Source organism: Elgaria multicarinata, chromosome 7 (assembly GCF_023053635.1).
Source record: "Elgaria multicarinata webbii isolate HBS135686 ecotype San Diego chromosome 7, rElgMul1.1.pri, whole genome shotgun sequence".
NCBI lineage: Eukaryota > Metazoa > Chordata > Lepidosauria > Squamata > Anguidae > Elgaria > Elgaria multicarinata.
The window spans coordinates 86,362,400-86,380,057 of record NC_086177.1 but is presented as its reverse complement, the minus strand read 5'-3'; the positions used below and the strand labels follow the sequence as shown (position 1 = coordinate 86,380,057).

The following is a 17,658-nucleotide window of genomic DNA, read 5'->3' as shown; positions in this document are numbered from 1 at the left end:
AAGGCAATCCTCATTTATTATCCTTGCTAAAGCTCTGCTACATGTTCAGTCGCAAACACAACATTAAACACTTACATTTTCTATCATTTGATTCAGTATGCACAATGAATTAAGCCACAGGCATGGAAACATGGCTATTTTAAAAACGGCTTCTATAAAACCTGTCTTGGGGAGGAGGGGTGGAATGCTGTTGTTGGGGAATATAGCAGCTCACGGAGCAAAAGACTTTAAGAAATGCATTTGTTACACTTCAATTTATGGTGTTGGTGACACTTGAACAAAATGCTCTGGACTATCTCCTTTGCAGTGCAAGACATATTGAAATTAATGGATGCCTTGTTAATGCAATTTTCATCCACTAAAGAGATAGACTAGAAAGAAGTCTGAGGATCTCACAGCAGCTGCTGCCTAAATACAGTATCAAATGGGAAGTTGCAATGTACACTTGCTTAGACAAAACACAGAGAGGGGAAATATTGGGGCCATAGCTCAGTGGTAGAGCACTTGCTTTGCATGCCAAAGGTCCCAGGTTCAATCCCTGGCTTCTCCAGGTAGTGCTGGAAAAGATTTCTGTCTGTAACCCTGGAGAGCCATTCCCAGTCAGTGACGACAATACTGGGCAAGATGGACCAATGGTCTGGCTCAGTACAAGGCAGCTTCCAAGATTCCTAGTATTTCTATTGGTAATGGGTGGAAAATTCCAATGAGAGGCAACCTAAAACACACTCTGGCTTATGACTCTGGCTTACGACTCTGGGATAAACATGCCAGAATTCCCAGTTCAGATGTAACACTAACCAAGCCAAGAATGGGGTGTCCTTGGCTTGTTTAGCCATGCCCACTGGTAGGAGGATCGAAGTGGGAGCAATCGACCCATATGCATTAGCATGTTGCCTCACTCATGGCCAGTGTCTGTACATTCAGGGCCTCATGGACTGGATGACTTTTTGGAAGCTGCAACTGGTTTACAGCATGCCCGGAATGCATTTTGGCGAGATTGGGCCATCCAGAACATACTACAAATTTAATGAAGTAAAACCTACATCTGAACATGAACATCGTAAGCAAAAGGAAGAGACAAACTTGACATACGCAGGTTTTTGACTTGTCAATGTCCCTCGACCATTAGTAAAAGTGCTCTTTGAGTAATGCATTTCATGCACTTACTGTAAAACAACCAAACAAACAAAACCTTAAGCCTATGAAGCCTTTTCAAGTCTTTTGTCAGAAGAGAATAACCAGGATTCAAGCTCAGCAAAACCACTAATCTGTTCCAGTCCTCTAAGGGGTTAGAGCTATTTCCCTTTTTCAAAATGCTTGCTGCAGGAAGAAGAGAAACCTGGACAAAGCGTTTTGAAAAATACTTGCATTCCAGTATCACACTATTAAATTCAAAGCACCTATGAACTAGATTCTTCATATGATGAGGGCCAACAGATCCCATTGGCAAGAACTTAGTTTTTCAAGTTAACACTTTCTCAGGCTTTTGCTTTTACAATTCACACAACCAGGTAATGCAGCACATTCCCCTGGTAGAGAAAGGAAGCTGCCTTCTTCTGCCAGACCCTTGATCCATCTAGCCCAGTATTGTCGACACTGACTGGCAGCAATGGCTCTCCAGAGTTTCAGGCAGGAATCTTTCTCCCAACTGGAGATGCCAGGGACTGAACCTGGGTCCTCCTGCATGCAAAGCAGGTGCTCCACCTCTGAGCTACAGCCCCTTCTGACTTAGGCCAGATCCACACCAAGCAAGATATTGTACTATGAAAGCTCTATGCAAGTGGTATATAAAAGGCAGGACCACACCAAGCAGGATATACAAGTATGAAAGTGGTATATGGTACGTGTCAGTGGGCCCCAACAGTTGTCAGTGCACTTCCATACCGCTGTAAAGCAGAAGTGTGGTTCCTGCCTCTTATATACTGCTTTCATACCGCTTTCATAGTCCAATATCCTGGCTGGTGTAGATTAGGCCAAAGTATCACATGAAACACAAGTTGCATGAACTTCACATGACAGGCTTACATTTTATTTTATTTTAAATGTATGTACTGCATTCTCTGGTATAAAAACATGGCACAGTAAAGCAGTGCAGAAAAAAACCTGATTTTGCCTTTAACACTCTCTTGCCACATTTATGTTACAACCTGATTTTTGCTAATGCAGAAAAATGAACAGTGAAGAGGAACATTTTGGCCAACGCTGGCTTTTACACAGATCAGGAAGTAGGCACCTTGGCACCCTCCAGATATTTTGGACTACAACTGCTATAATCCCTGCCCATTGCCCATATTGGCTGGGGCAGATGGGAGTTGTATTCCAAGACATCTGGAGGATACTAGGTTGCCTACACCTCGCATAAGCATTCAGTCCCATCAGGAGCAAAGTCTGAGAATGCCCAGCGTTTTTGTGAAAACCAAACCATGGTAGATAGGAGCCATGGCTCATCCAAATCTTGTTCTGTCCCTTGTTTCATCTCGGCTAGCTTGCCTGGGATCAGCTTCAGCTTTAAAATATTAGACTGAATCCAGATTTAGTCATACTTGGTGCTATTCCAACTCGTGCGATGCCATGTCTATTCACTAATAAATAAATAAAAGAGTGAATAAGAAATGTCTTACCAGTTGCCTCAAGTAATCCTGAATTGTGTTCGGATAAACTAGGATACTGATAGCAACTAAAGTGTTGAGTGCAAAATCAAAGATTTGGTAGCAGAAGAAAGGAATGATCCAAGCTGCATGTTGCTACGTATTTAAAAAAAAGAGAGAGACAAGAGAATGTTAATGTTTAGCTATATAATCTTAATACATTTTAACCACTTTTCAAAAATAATTCAAAACTGTCTTACAACTTAAAAAGAACCAAATTATAAAAACGAAGAGATACAGAGTAGATCAATGAGCTGGATCCAGGCTACACATGGGTGGAGTTCTGCCCTTGGGAGGAAGATGGAAAACCGATGGATATATTTTGTTAGTTTTATGTTAGTTCTACAAAATACATCATTTAAACTTTACCTATTTTGTTATCTTGTATCCTGAAGAACCAACACAGCATGCCCAATCTACTAAACACTTTTATTAATATTCTTCACGGGATGAAAATGCCTGATAAAACTGCGATACATTGACATACAGCCAAGCAAATATCTACTAATTCTAATGATGTGTGTGAGTCTTGTGAAGGGTGTGGGGTGGGATTTACATTTTCCCAACAGCCTAGGACACCCAATATTTGAGTGGAATAAATATTAATTTATTTTGTGTGTGTCTTGCATTTGCTCATGATGTATCCACAGTTCTTATCTTTGACACTTAAAAAAATGTAGATGAGTAGGATGAAAGTGACTATTCCATAGCTGGACTAAAAATTATCATTTAACCTTCATTTTCCAAAACCAAACCTAACATTTTTAAAACTATAAAGTGGTGCCTATTCTCAGTACCAAGCAGATGGAACCAGAGGAAAGAGAAGTGGTTATCTGGAGATTCTCAGAGGACTATATTTGGCCCCCGGGCCTGAGGTTCCCCACTCTGACAATGAATTTGGTCACCTGCAGTATTAAGGTGTTTTAAATTATATAGGCTCCCATATGTACATATGAACATGCATTTAATGTCAGGTGTAAATTGCCATGATGATCCCTTCTTCAGCAGCAGCATCCTGGCAATTTTGTATGACAAATACATTACAAGCAGCAATAAAGTTATTTTCCCATGAACCTGCTCGGTCTCAGAAAGAACCAGGCTTAGTTAATTTTCAAGCAAGACGATTTAAGACAGAAGAAGATGCCATAAATCATGCATTACCTTATATGCACCATATGTGGCCATGGCACAGATGAGGATCATGAGAAGAGAAATCGCAGTGGCAATGCACATATCTAAAAAACAAAACAAAACACCAATCAGTACAGGTACATGGGCAGCTGGTTTGTCTGTTCCCCTTATTCCTTCAGTACACCGTCGCCCAATGTTTTTTGGGATGTAGCAAAGAAAAGCTGTGACTACCGTATTTCTTCGATTGTAAGATGCCATCGATTGTAAGACGCACATTAATTTCAGTACCGCCAGCAGAAAAAAAACCCCTAAGACACACCCGCGATTCTAAGACACACCCCATTTTTAGAGATGTTTATATGAGGAAAAAAGTGCATCTTAGAATCGAAGAAATAGGGTATTATTCAGCTCCATCAAATGAGTGATTTATTGCACATTTTATTGCATGCTCGTTACTGGGCACTCACGGATTTTTGCAGGTCTCTCTCATGATGTCGTCTGCCTCCCACTCATTCTAGCCTTCTTCGTGTGACAAAAAACCACCCCAGTAAGTCCGACTTATTTTTAAAGACAGAAGTTGCCGCTATCTCCTGTGTGCAGAAGCAGCGGAATCAAAACAGCCCACAGAATGGTGCATGTTGTTTACTTCCTCTTTCAATGGAGGAAGTAATGAGGGTGAGGGACAAACGCGTGGGCAGAGAAGCGACGGTAAGCAAACGCAATTTCCCCTGTGTGATGATGCAGACAGGCTCTTAATGAAAACATTCAAAACTTGAATCACAACTGTTCGGTTGACAGAAGTAAGATTATGTATCATGGCAGTATCTCAGGGCATAGGATTCAGGTTATTGTTTTTTCTTCTTAAGGAAGGCTCTTCTCCCTTCCAAAAAGAGTTACAAAACTCAAGCCAGGCACAACATTTGGTTTCATTATAAATGGCATCAGGCCTTGTTGGTTCTCCTTCAGTTTCAATAGCATCAGCACTCCTCTGAGGCATGAGCAACCTCTGCTGGAGGACTGGAGAGTTTAGGAAGTGTCCTGCCTTGGAACTCTGTGTCCAGCTATTTCAAGATGTACACAAGCTACTGATTCATTAATCTCTGGCTTGAACAAGACCACGCACACTTTAACTTACGCTCCCAACCTTGTCTAGTCAGCCTTTACACTTGATTCATAACAGGTTTATACATCAACACTATCCTGGCAGGGGCCTTAATCTACACAGCCAGTGTGCTGTACTGGTTAAAGTGTTGGACTGGGACTGGGGAGATCCAGGTTCTAAGACCCCACTTGGGCATGAAACTCACTGGCTGACTTTGAGCTAGTCACAGGCTCTTATCATAACCTACCTCGCAAGGTTGTTGTGAGGATAAAAAGGGAGAGAAGGATGACTAAGTAAGATGGCTTTGCAGGAGGAAAAAAGGTGAAATATAAGTATAATACATAAATAATAAAAATCAGTCCAGCGCTGTTTCCAAATCCTTTCCCTTAAATAACGATCTCTACTTGTATCTCATGTTCCAACTTTGTTTCCCAGTCTCTTCTCTCAGATCAGCACACACACACATTCTCATTCCAATGTAAAAATGGGTTCTGACTAGGAATGGAAGAATCTGTCAATCTTGGTCTTGCCGAGATTGTTTCATTTTTATGTTCAAGCTCATTCTATCCGCTTCCGCACAACCTGGCAATTAAAAAAAAACTTACAGAAATCTGTATTTTGTGCATATGGGTTTTTCCTAAAGTACATATTTTTGTGCTTATATTAAAAAAAAAACATTCCTTTTCCAGGTACTTTACATTCCTGAAATTCAATTTTGTGCACATATCTTCTTCCAATATACTCAACATGACCAATTTTTATGCATGTTTCCCCCCTGAAATGAGTTGCATCAGAAAGCTTGCAAAAATGAGGATATCAATATGCAACTCAGTCACAATTCAATGAAAAGCTCAGGTGGAGTGAATAGCATATATCCATTTAAAAAAAAAAACCTTGACAAACCAAATTTATCACCCAAACCTAGTTCTGACTATAATTTATTCTGCATGGATCTTGCCCTAAAAAAAAAAAAGTAAGTCCCAGCATCCCAAATGGCTAAGCAGGGTATCAGCACCAACTGAACCACAGAATCACACAATCGACATGCTGCCATTAAACTCATGAGCAACACATTAAATTTTACTAATGAATTAACAAGTTAAATAAACCACAGAGAATGCTGAAGTTCTTGGTCTTTCAACAATTCTTGTAAGTACTATTATCTCTATAAACTTATGTGGCCTGCTCTTCACAGTCAGGATTGGATGAGTTAGACATTAAGAGTTTGGAGGTAAATGTTATTTCACATATAAAATTCTTATACAGAGGACATTTCTGCACAGGAATTTGATGGAGGGGTGGTGGAAATTATTGGGATGACTCGGGGTCATCCCATGAAGCGGATTGGTGGGAGTTTCAGAACAGATAAAAGGAAGTAACTCTTCACAGAGTGCATAGTTAAACTATGGAATTTACTACCAGAAGTTGTATTGATAGCAACCAATTTGGATAGCTTTAAAAGGAGGGGAGTAGATAAATTCCTGGAGGAAAAGGCTATTAATGACTACTAGTCTTGGTAGCTATGTGCTACCTCCAGTAGTAGAGGCAGTAAGCCTATACACCAGTTCCTGGGGAACATGAATGGGAGGGCGCTATTGCAATTGTGTTCTGCTTGTGGGTCCCAGGTGAACAGCTAGTTGGCCACTGAACAGAATGCTGGACTAGATAGACCCTTGGTCTGATCCAGCAGGGCTCTTCTTATGTTCTATGAGAAATTCTCAGATCATAGATAAGGTTTCTAGGTTTTGTGCAGCTGCTAGAACTTGCTGCAAACAGTTAGTAAAATAGTACTATTCCATCAGGCTAATACTCTGGGGCCATGTTAAGTCCTTTGATTTTCTGTATAATTATGTATGCTGTGTGCAGTTACTGAAGTATGGTACATGCAATGTCTGATCTATGATCATAATCAATTGATCTATCTGGCACAGGAATGAGTGTAAAACTCATGTGAGGATCATCATGTATGCCAACTATATACACGGATTTTCCATGGTGTGTACGACATGTTGAGTGGTTGCAACATGTTGGCTTCTTTAACATGCACATGAAGTGCATATGCCATGTGTGCTATCACTACATGCAGTGATCTGGAGAGGGGTGGGTTACTCTAATTTTCTAAGCTCATACGCCTTCTACATAACCAATTTTGTTGTTTGTGAAGACATCCATTGCCAGTTGCTAGTTGCAAGACAGCTGCAGAGGAACATGACCACTGATCTTCTCATCTTTAAAACTTTAAGGGCTGAGGCAGCAGTGATATTGCATCCATGTTCTTCTGGCATAAGACTCAAAGCAAGACACCCCAGCCAAAAACCAGCATTATGGAACTATTATTTTCTAGGCAGTGCATGCAGTGGCCTGGAGCAAGCACAGGGAGGCAGGTGATTTTTATTTCCAAAAACTGATTCCCCAAACTACACTAAATAAATTGACATTGGACAAGTAATGGAAAGTGAGTCCAGGCCAAGCATTCAGAAGCAGAAATGATATCACCACAGAACGTTCCTAAGGAACACAAATATTAGTAATGTTCTTGGCTACTAATGACATCAATACAAACAGAAATATTACAGCCATGACAATTTGTGTTTTTGTTTTTACAGTTTTGATTGGAGCACTATAAAGCTTTGTTTCTTGAAATTTCTTCTCTCTTGCCCACCCTACAGCTGTGATGTCACGACTGTGGCCTGGTCCTCCTCCTCCCCGCTTCCTGGTGGTGGATGCTGGTCTGGTCTTCATCCATGTTGCCCTCCTCCTCCCCTTATAATCTAATGATGGTGGCAGTGACCACTACTGGCCCCTCCCTCCCTCCCATGAGTAACCACCACACCACAGACTTTCACCTTCACTGCCTTGTTGTGAGGCAGTGGAGGCTGGTGGCTCTGAAGTCAGTAGGTTGACTTCAAGTCCAGTCCAGGCTTCAGTCAGAATCAGTCAAGAGTTCTGACTGAAACCTGGAGCAGATTCACCACTCCACTGACAGGTGAGCCACCAACCTCGACTGCTGTGAAGGGTCCTTCTTGAGAGAAATGCATTGGTGGGGAGATGGCCCTGGATATTGCCTGTCCTGCAGCAGAAGAAAGAGTAGTCAGCTCAGCTCAGCTCTGCAGAGTACCCAACCCACAGGCATTTAGGTTGGGTTCCCTGGAGAGCTGAGCTGACTGCTCTTTCTTCTGAGTGGCCAGTGTGGCTTCCTAGAAAGTCTAGCCACCTGTTGCCACACTCTGAGGGGGTCTTCAAAATAAGGCATCAGGTTGATGGTACTCCAGAGTTATGCTAGCTGCATGGCTTTCTGGAGCACACAATGCGGTGCACAGTTCTCCTAGCTGCAGAATTCACTGCCCTTCTGGATCCACTGACTGAGGGGGTGGGAATTCACCCCACCTCATGAAAGGGCTGTCCCTGCTAGCCCTGGACTTAGTTGTATCTGAATGGAGTCATGAGTTTTGTGTTGCTGTTCTGTTCTTGTTGGAAAGAGACAATAACTTTTTTTCAAGCTTCCTTACTGGTGTATCCTCTAAGCCTTCCAGGACAATATCCTAATGTTACACACAAAACTGGTCATATGTAAACGTACTTACCGTGTGCACTGGCCCATTTGCCTACAGTTCTAGCACACCAATGGCCTTCCCACTGAGGTCAGCAATTGGTGATGTGCCAATGCTACACATGAACGGTTCAATGCATAAGATAAACGCATTAAAAACACATTGTCTCATATACATTAGGCCTCAAGGTTACATGCCCAAGTATATTATAATCATAATTTCTAGGGTGAGGGAGGTGGGAACTACCTCCATCGCTCATTAACCAGAGCAAACAAGGCCCCAGATGAGTCCAAAAGGGAAACCATGTCTATGACAGATTATCCCAGTTATATTGGTTTGCAAGGCACGGAGAAGACAAGAAGGTATGGTGTCTGCACATACCTCAGTGACTACTGATGGCTATGTATTATCTCTAGTATCAGAGGCAAAAAAGGAGTGGGAGAGAGAGAGAAACTGCTATCTCAAGGAGAATTTATAAGTTCAAATATGTCTTCCTCAAGGGCGATAGTCTCCTAGTTCAGAAGGTGTTTTCTTAAAGTTCTAATTGTAGCTAATAGGCTGTTTCTCAAGGAAGCATACCAACAATGCATTTTCTTTGAAATATGTGTGCACATTCGTTGTTGTTTTAACACTGCATTTTCATTGTGTGTTTTATTGATGTACATTGCCTGAGAGGGCTCCTGCCCTGAAAGGCAGCCAAGAAATATTTTAAATAAATACATTATGGAAGCTAGCTAAGTCCAACCGATGGTATATGAAAGTGGCTTGTTTCCTAACCATAGTTAAGACTAACTACAGTTTTTGGGTTCAGATGCAATGCTAAACTGTGGATAATTGAAAACCTAAGCGAAAACCTCTGATCTCTTCCTTGCGGCCACTCTGGTGAAGAAGGGAGGGGAAACACAGGAGCCCAAGGCTCATGTATGTAACACTACACCATAGTTAAGCAGTTAATCCAAATCAGGCTGTGTTACCGCACCTGGTTTCTAATACAAACTTCTTACATCTTCTATATAAAACCTACGCCAACCTTCATTTTCAAGGTTAATCTCTGTGAAGTAAGACATGGCAGCCAGTTTTAATAAATCAGCTTCAGTTGCGGTCCTCTTTAGATGGCTCATTTTTAATGTCCACTTATTTGTAAAAAAAAAAAAAAAAAGTTCAGAGAAGTCTTTTTGTATGTGCACAAATTTTAAACCTGGCCCTCAAAGTGGTGTCCTGGCATGAGACCAGTTCAATTTAATAGGGACTAGATTGTAAATTACTAATGAAATGATATATACTTACTGGCATCATCCATAAATTCAAAGTCACTCCCCAATTCAGCAGTCGTTAAGTGATACTGGTCAGGATCTGTCAAGGCGCTCAGAATAATCAGCAGTACCACCGCATTGATGATCTGGATATAAAAAGAAAAATCAGAAGGATCAGGGATGTACAAATCTATGCTAGGAGAAGAATCAATATTTCCTATTATGAGAATGGCCTTGATTGGATGACAACTCACCCACTCTTCTCCCCATACTTAATGATCACACCTTCCCATCTTGCTACATATGCTTTGCTTAGCTACACCAGTGGCATAGCGCAAATGTGCAGACAATTCAATGCACATAGACCTGAACATTATGTAGTATCCCAGATAGTGGGCAGCATCCAAAGCTGCTCTTGCACTAGCAGGAATGACCACTAGTGCAATGGGAAGCTAGCACTTCCTAGAGTAGCTGGAAACTAGCTGAAACCAGTATTCCCAGAATTGAACAAGTCAGTGGAGCTCACACAAGGAAGCTCCACTGACCTGTCCTGTTCTGGATACTCTAGTTTCCGAGGTTGCTCTAAGCACTAGCTTCCTGTTGCACTAGTGGTCTTTCCTGCTGGCACAACCTAACAAATGCTGTCAGGCTGTCAGCTTTGGACAACGTCCCAAATCTGGGCCTACATAGGTACACCCTCTTGAAATGTTTTGCCTGTGCATAAATATCCAGTATTTTCAGAGGCATGAAAGGTACACCCAGTGAACCAAGGAGAGAACCTTCTGATTTGGGCCAACTTTATAGAGGACTAGTGCCCATGGTTTGGTGCCCCACAATTTCATTTTTCATCTCTTTCGCTACTCTGGACTAGTTCACAGATAGCCAGCTAGCAGTCAGGCAGCAGAAAGCCTCTGGCTTTAATGCCCTCATAACTTTTAATGAGAACCACACCTTTTGTGCATATACTCCTATGCAATTGTACCCCACTTGTGTGAACATGTGGGCAAGGCTTATTTGCTTCTGCTTTTATTAAAGTGTAGCCTTATAAGCCTCACCGTTCAAGCCAGAACCTTATATGTAGACATTGTTTTAATCGTTGTAAGCTGCTCTAATTTTATGAAGAGGTTGAGCTATAAATATTCTATATTGAAACACACAAACAGCATAAATGCAGAATCAGCAGGAGGCAAATTAGTGAGGTTAGCAGTTAAGATAGGAAGCATTGCAATTGAACTGAGAAATTTGGAGAACGCTCATGCTGAAAATATTTATTTATTTATATATTACATATCTATACCGCCCAATAGCCGAAGCTCTCTGGGCGGTTTATCTTTTGTTCTGATAAATCTGTATTTTGATACACAACACTCAGCAATTTACTAGATGACACTTCAACATAATCATACTAAAGCATTCCTTTTCCTACTGCTCTCTTTCTTGTTGGCAACCAAAACAATCAAGGGATTGGAGCACCTTCCCTCGGATGAAAGGTTAAGTTTGAGGTTTTTTGGTTTAGAAAAAAGGCAAATACAGAAGGAAGTCATGGGAGAAGTTTGTTAGGAAATTATGCATGGTGTGGAGGAAGGGGGTTGGGGAGAGTTTTACTCCCTGTCTCACAATACTAGAACCCAGGGCCATCTAACAACGGTGGAAGTCAAGAGATTCAAGACAAAATGAAGTACTTCTTTTCACCACACATAGTTAAACTATTGAATTCACTGCCACAAAACCTTGAGATTAGACAGTGCATGGCAGATAAGGCTGTCGATGGCTACTAGTCATGATGGCTATATGCTATCTCCCGGATCAGAGGCACAATGCTACTGAATGCCAGTTGCTGGGGAACCTAAGCGGGAGGGTGCTATTGCACTCATATCCTACTTCTGGGTTCCCCTACAAATGGAGACGGCCTCCCTGTCTTGCTTGTGGGCTCCCCAAAGGCATATGGAAAGGGTGACAGGGTTCCTGCATCTTTAACAGTTGTATAGAAAAAGGAATTTCAGCAGGTGTCATTTGGATGCCTGCAGCACCTGGTGAAATTCCCTCTTCATCACAACACTTAAAGCTGCAGGAGCTATACTAGAGTGACCAGATACAAAAGAGGGCAGGGCTCCTGCAGCTTTAACTGTTGTGATGAAGAGGGAATTTCACCAGGTATTGCGTTGGATACAAATGACACCTGCTGAAAATTCCCTTTTCTATACGATTGTTAAAGATACAGGAGCCCTGTCTTCCTTTCCATATGGTCACCCTACTGTTTGACCATAGTGGGAAACAAGATGCTGGACAAGATAGGCCTCTGATTTGTTCCAGCAGGGCTCTTGTGACGTCCTTACCCCTGGGCTCCCTGCAATAGAATCATAGAATCATAGAATAGCAGAGTTGGAAGGGGCCTACAAGGCCATCGAGTCCAACCCCCTGCTCAATGCAGGAATCCACCCATAAGAATCCACCCTTCTTATGGTCTTACTTCCAATCTACAATATGCAGGCTGTGTACAGTCCCGTGCTCACACACAGACACACACACACACATAGCCTGTCATAATGCTAGTTAGAAATAAAAGTCACCTCTAACAATAGGTTATTTATGCTGCCTCAGTAATCTTGCCCATTTTGATGATAAAATCCCTATTTATAGTTGATTCAGTTCTAGGAATCTAAATTACTGGAGGGCAAACAATAATAATCCTAACTGAGATTCTTGTGAATGTTTCCAATTCACAGATTACTAATCTGGATAATGTTGACGACCTGGAGTCAATTAGACCTAAGCTGTTGCTAGGCAACCAGAACTGTGCCAGTCTGTGTGAAGAGGCCTAGTGAGACCAATCAGAGTTGAATCGCCCAGGCTACTAGGCTTATGGCTGTGGACTAAGGACTGGTTGAAATGCCAGGGTGGTCTTGGCCACACATGCTCCCACTGCAAATCTGAGAAACTCCAACTATTATAATTATAATTATATCACCTTATTTGCTAAAAAGAAATCAAAGCATTTCACCTCAATCTGAAACAAACTTTAATGCAATAAAAATAAGAACAATAAAAACAGTAAAACATTAGAACATTAGAACTATATAATTTAAAAGACTAGATTAAAAAGATGAGTCTTCACACCCTTTCTAAATGCCAAAAGAGGGTGGTAATTGTAGTTCTTGAAGGAGAACATTCCACAGATTGGAGGCAACACAGGAGAAAGCCCTTTCACATGGGCCCAACGAAAAGGCCTCTGTGGATAATATTACTCCCAAAAGGGCATCTCCTGCATATTAGGGTGACCATATGAAAAGGAGGACAGGGCTCCTGTCTCTTTAACAGTTGCATAGGAAAGGGAATTTCAGCAGGTGTCAATTGTATATATGGAGAACCTGGTGAAATTCTCTCTTCATTGCAACAGTTAAAGCTGCAGGAGCTATACTAGAGTGACCAGATTTAAAAGCGGGCAGGACACCTGCACCTTTAACTGCTGTGATGAAGAGGAAATTTCACCAGGTTCTCCATATATACAAATGACACCAGATGAAATTTCCCTTTTCTATGCCACTGTTAAAGATACAGGAGCCCTGTCCTCCTTTTCATATGGTCACCCTACTGCATATCGTAACACTCGGGCAGGTTCATAACAACACTGGCAGCCCCTGAGATAGCCAGGCTCTACTGCATTTAGGGCAGCCTTCCCCAACCTGGTGCCCTCCAGATGTTTTGGACTTCAACTCCATCAGCCCCAGTCAGCATGGCCAATGGTCAGGAATCCTGAGAGCTATCACTCCAAACATCTGGAGGCCACCAGTTTGGGGAAGGCTGGTTTAGGGTTTTAAAGGTTAAAACCAATGTCTTGAATGGAGAGCATACAGACATAAGAAGATTCCCTGCTAGATCAGACCAAGGGTCCATCTAGTCCAGCAGTCTGTTCCCACAGTGGCCAACCAGCTATTGACAAGCAGGACACGAGTGCAACAGCACCCTCCTGCCCATGTTCCCCAGCAACAGGTGTATGTAGGCTTACTGCCTCTAATACTGGAGGTAGCACATAGCCATCAGGAGCCTGGAAAACAATTGGCAACTACTGCGGGTCTTTCAAGGCAGGTGAAATATGGTCTTGATTGTACTGCTCCAATCGGGCATTAAATTATTTGTTATGTTGTCCCCTAGGCCTTACATTTGAAATTGCTCTAGTTGTCCCTAGAAAGAAACTTGGTCAGGTTTCCACTAGTTCTTCTTCAGTCTGGAAGAAGTTGAAGATCTGAGTTATACAGAAGTGGAATAGATGTGAGTTTAACAGCCCAACGTGTGTTGAGGCCAGAACACTGATAAGCAGCCTGGTCGACACATCTATAATGGCGGCAGACCCTTTAGGGCTTTAAAGGTTAAAGCCAATGTCTTGCATGGAGAACATAAGACATAAGAAGAACCATGCATCTGTAATGGCAGCAGACCTTTTGCCTGGGTCTGACCCAAATACTGTAGAGTAGAGGGTGAGATTTTTAGAACAAAGGGGCACATCGGTGGAGGGGCCTGATGCCTGCCCACAGCACCACACATCTCCCTGTAACCTTTCCCGCTTTTGTCTTCAACTAAGCAGCAGTGCTAGGACTGAGCTTAGCTAGGATAAAAGAATGGGTGGGAGTGGGGGGCAGTGGGCAACCAGAGGACAAGGAGGTAAGCTGCAGGCAGGGGTGAGTTTAGTATTCCCCCCACCTGCATTTCGCTTTCACTCCAAGGACTGGATCCCTCACTGGAACGTAGGAAGCTGTCTTATACTGAGTCGGACCATTGGTCCATCTAACCCACTATTGTCAACACTGACTGGCAGTGGCCCTCTAGGGTTTCAGCCAGGATTCTTTCCTCGCCCTACCTGGAGAAGCCAGGGATCAAACTGGGGGCCTTCTGCACGTAAAGCATATTTTCTATCACAATGAGCTACAGCTCCCTTCATTCACTTTCTACGCAAGTTACTCGTTTAAACAAAAGGAGCTGCTGTTATCATACACAAGGCGAAAGTTCAACCTACATCAGTTTTGCTTAAGAACACAAGAAGAGCCATGCTGAATGAGACTAAAGGCCTATTTAGTACAGCATCCTATGGCCACCAGATGCTCCTTCTGGTACAGGAAGTAACAGCAATCATGATTAGTAGCCACTGGTAGCCTTATCCTCTACAATCTTCCTTTAAGAAGGAAGAGCCATACATAGCTGGTCACTGGTCAGCATAAGCACAAGATATGCCGCATTTCTTTTTTCTACAAACCACAAGCTGCACATGAAAAACTTAAGAACACTTCTTCCATGCTGTGTTAATTTAATCACCAGCAATCACACTCACTAGCATAGGGCCTTGCATTCATGTGTGTTCGGCCTACCAGCTGCCTTGCTTTTCATGACCTTTGGCTCCATAGGTGGAAGTTTCCCCACTGCCCTTCACTTCCTTGTGCCAATGTGTGTATCTATGACATTCTTCCTCAAACCGCTGTGCTCTCCAGATGTTTTAGACTACACTTCACATCATCCATGACCACCGATCATGCTGGCTGTGACTGATGGGAGTTGTAGTGTAAAACATTTGAAGGGCACCTGATTAGAGAAGTGCAATTATACCAACCCTCTGGAAGAAAGAAGGATGGCTCATGCTTTCATGTCCTGGGAAGAAAATACACACTGCTGGAGCATTGGATACACCATCCAATATAACACAATGGACTACAATGAAGCTTAATGTTAACAGGGATTGTCTCAACATTTCACCCAGAAGAATATGAAGGTTTTGAAATGTTGCTGGGCTCAAAAATGTCAATCTCTCACCAGCTTCCATGGTGGCCGTTCTTACCATGTATTGGCCCTAGTAAATAAATAACAATGAATAGAAAAAGCAACCTGCCATTCACCAAAGGGTTCAGGAAATGGAGTGGGGTGGGAGAGAAAGATTAAGATAAATCAAAGGCAGAAACAGCAGAGGCAAGCACATAGGCAAACAAGCAGGCAGACGGTATTAGCACATAATGGATTAAAGGAGGGTGACTGACCCAAAGGATGCTGAGTGTTCTGTCTGCATGCTGGGCAAAATAAGGTGACATGCTGTGGTTACGTAAAGGATAAAGCTTTAGCAAATCACTTAGCGGATAGTTCAGCAATTCCATTCATCTGCTGCAAAAATGCTTCAGTTACAAATCTGAAACGAATAACCATCTCATAAGTCTCAAGGCAAGGGAAATGCTGTCTCAGGTTTGGTTGGTCAGTCACAAGGCATACTGACAGGAAAAAGGAAAAAGCAAAGAAACAAGCAGCCTTGGGCAGAAATTTGACAAGCTCAGTTTGGACGAAAATATGCATTTGCTTTTTAACTGACTCTCAATTTTCATCTGCTTGGCCACATAAACTACTCAATGTTGAAAGTTTTAGACTTCAACTCCCATCAACCCCAATCAGCATAGACAACAGTCAGCAATTCTGAGAGTTTTAGTCCAAAACATCTGAAGGGAAACAGGTTGCCTACATCTGATCTACAAGTATCCTCATAAGGCAGCATAACGTACATTTCTTCAGAAGTCCTACTATGTGGAGGCTTACTCCCATGTAGTGTGCCCAAAGCCAGCACTTCCATTAGGCAGAGTGGAGCAATTGCCTCAGACAGCATATGCAGGGGGCAGCAGCAGCACTCTGGCTGTTCTCATGAACTCTCTGGCTGTCCCTGTATGTGGGAGGACAGAGAGGTTTATGAGAGACAACCAGTCTTGAACACCCTAAACGTGGCCTATGATAGAGGTTGCTATCCCATCACCAGTGCTGAAGTAAGATTCAATTGCCAATTCGGTCAGCTTCTGTACATGAACTAGATAAGAGGCGACATCTTGTCTTTAGCCTCAGGCAGCAAAATTTCCTGGGTCGGCCCTGAGCGTGCCCATAGGATAACAGCCTGGAAATGACTTTACTGCTTTCTGACAGACCTTTGAGCAGCTCTGAAACCCACACTATGACAGACAGTATGTTTTGAATTTGTATAAAAATCATTTTCAGCTCCAAAGCATCAAGGCAAAACAAGGGATCGGAGTTGAAAATTCAAAACGGAATTCCCTGCCTCTGGCGGTCAGGCAGGTGCCAACTTGGTATTCCTTCTGGCGCCTCCTGAAAATGTCATAGTTCCAGGAAGCCTCCCCTTAATGACCAGCCGTGATTTATTTTGCACGTTGTTTCTTTCAAAAATGTACTTTAATGTGCTTTTACTGTTTTTTATTCTATTTTATTTTGTCCACCACTCTGAAATTCTGAATGTTGAGCGGTATATAAACTTTGTAAATAAATAAATAAAATCCATACCACAAGAAGTGCAGCTGCTAAGTAAAGATCTGAGGGTTTTGGTGCACCGATATAAAAAGTAGTTCTTTTTTAAAAAGGCAAGCAACCAACCAACAAATGATGGCATGCCATTCCCATTCAGAAGAATGGCATTCAGTGGCAGCTGGTGCTCACTGGGGCTGGCGGGACGAAGGGCAGGGCAGATGTCCAATATTCTACTAAGATTGGCGAGGAGGGCAGGAGAAGATCATGCATGCCAGTGGGCAACTACATGCCGTGCATTGGATCAAATAAACCTGGTTGTGGGGGGATTTTTCTGCCCCAAGTAGGTGGGGGAGAGGCAGAGGGTCACCGACCTATTTGCCCCAATTATAGAGCCACCTCTGATGACATTTTATACATAGCAGGAGATATAATGACACATTAGCTAGCAACATTGCTTTTTTGAGTACACTGTTCCCATCTCTGCACCTGAAAGAACAACTGATACAGTTCCCTAACAAGGAGATTAGGAGAAGCTGGATACCGCAGGCAGTGACAAGATCCCACCAGGATCCCAGCAGGTGAGTGTTAGAAACAGTGTGGCATGATGGGCTATGGAGATTTCTCTGATTTGGTCAGGAGTTAGAATGAACAAGTTTGTCTGCTCAAAGATCAGTTTCTATTGGGATCTCTCATTAGAG

The 17,658-nt window shown here is 42.6% G+C and overlaps 1 protein-coding gene across 1 annotated transcript in view; it reads right to left on the bottom strand.

Moving 5' to 3' along the window:
• LAPTM4B (lysosomal protein transmembrane 4 beta) overlaps positions 1 to 17,658 on the bottom strand; it is a 55,101-nt gene that overhangs the window by 25,352 nt on the left and 12,091 nt on the right. The window contains exons 2-4 of the mRNA XM_063129894.1: positions 9,720 to 9,831; positions 3,810 to 3,883; positions 2,622 to 2,744 (exon numbers count right to left, since the gene is read on the bottom strand). Of these exons, the coding sequence (XP_062985964.1) occupies positions 2,622 to 2,744; positions 3,810 to 3,883; positions 9,720 to 9,831 (309 nt within the window). The remainder of the gene's footprint in view (positions 1 to 2,621; positions 2,745 to 3,809; positions 3,884 to 9,719; positions 9,832 to 17,658) is intronic.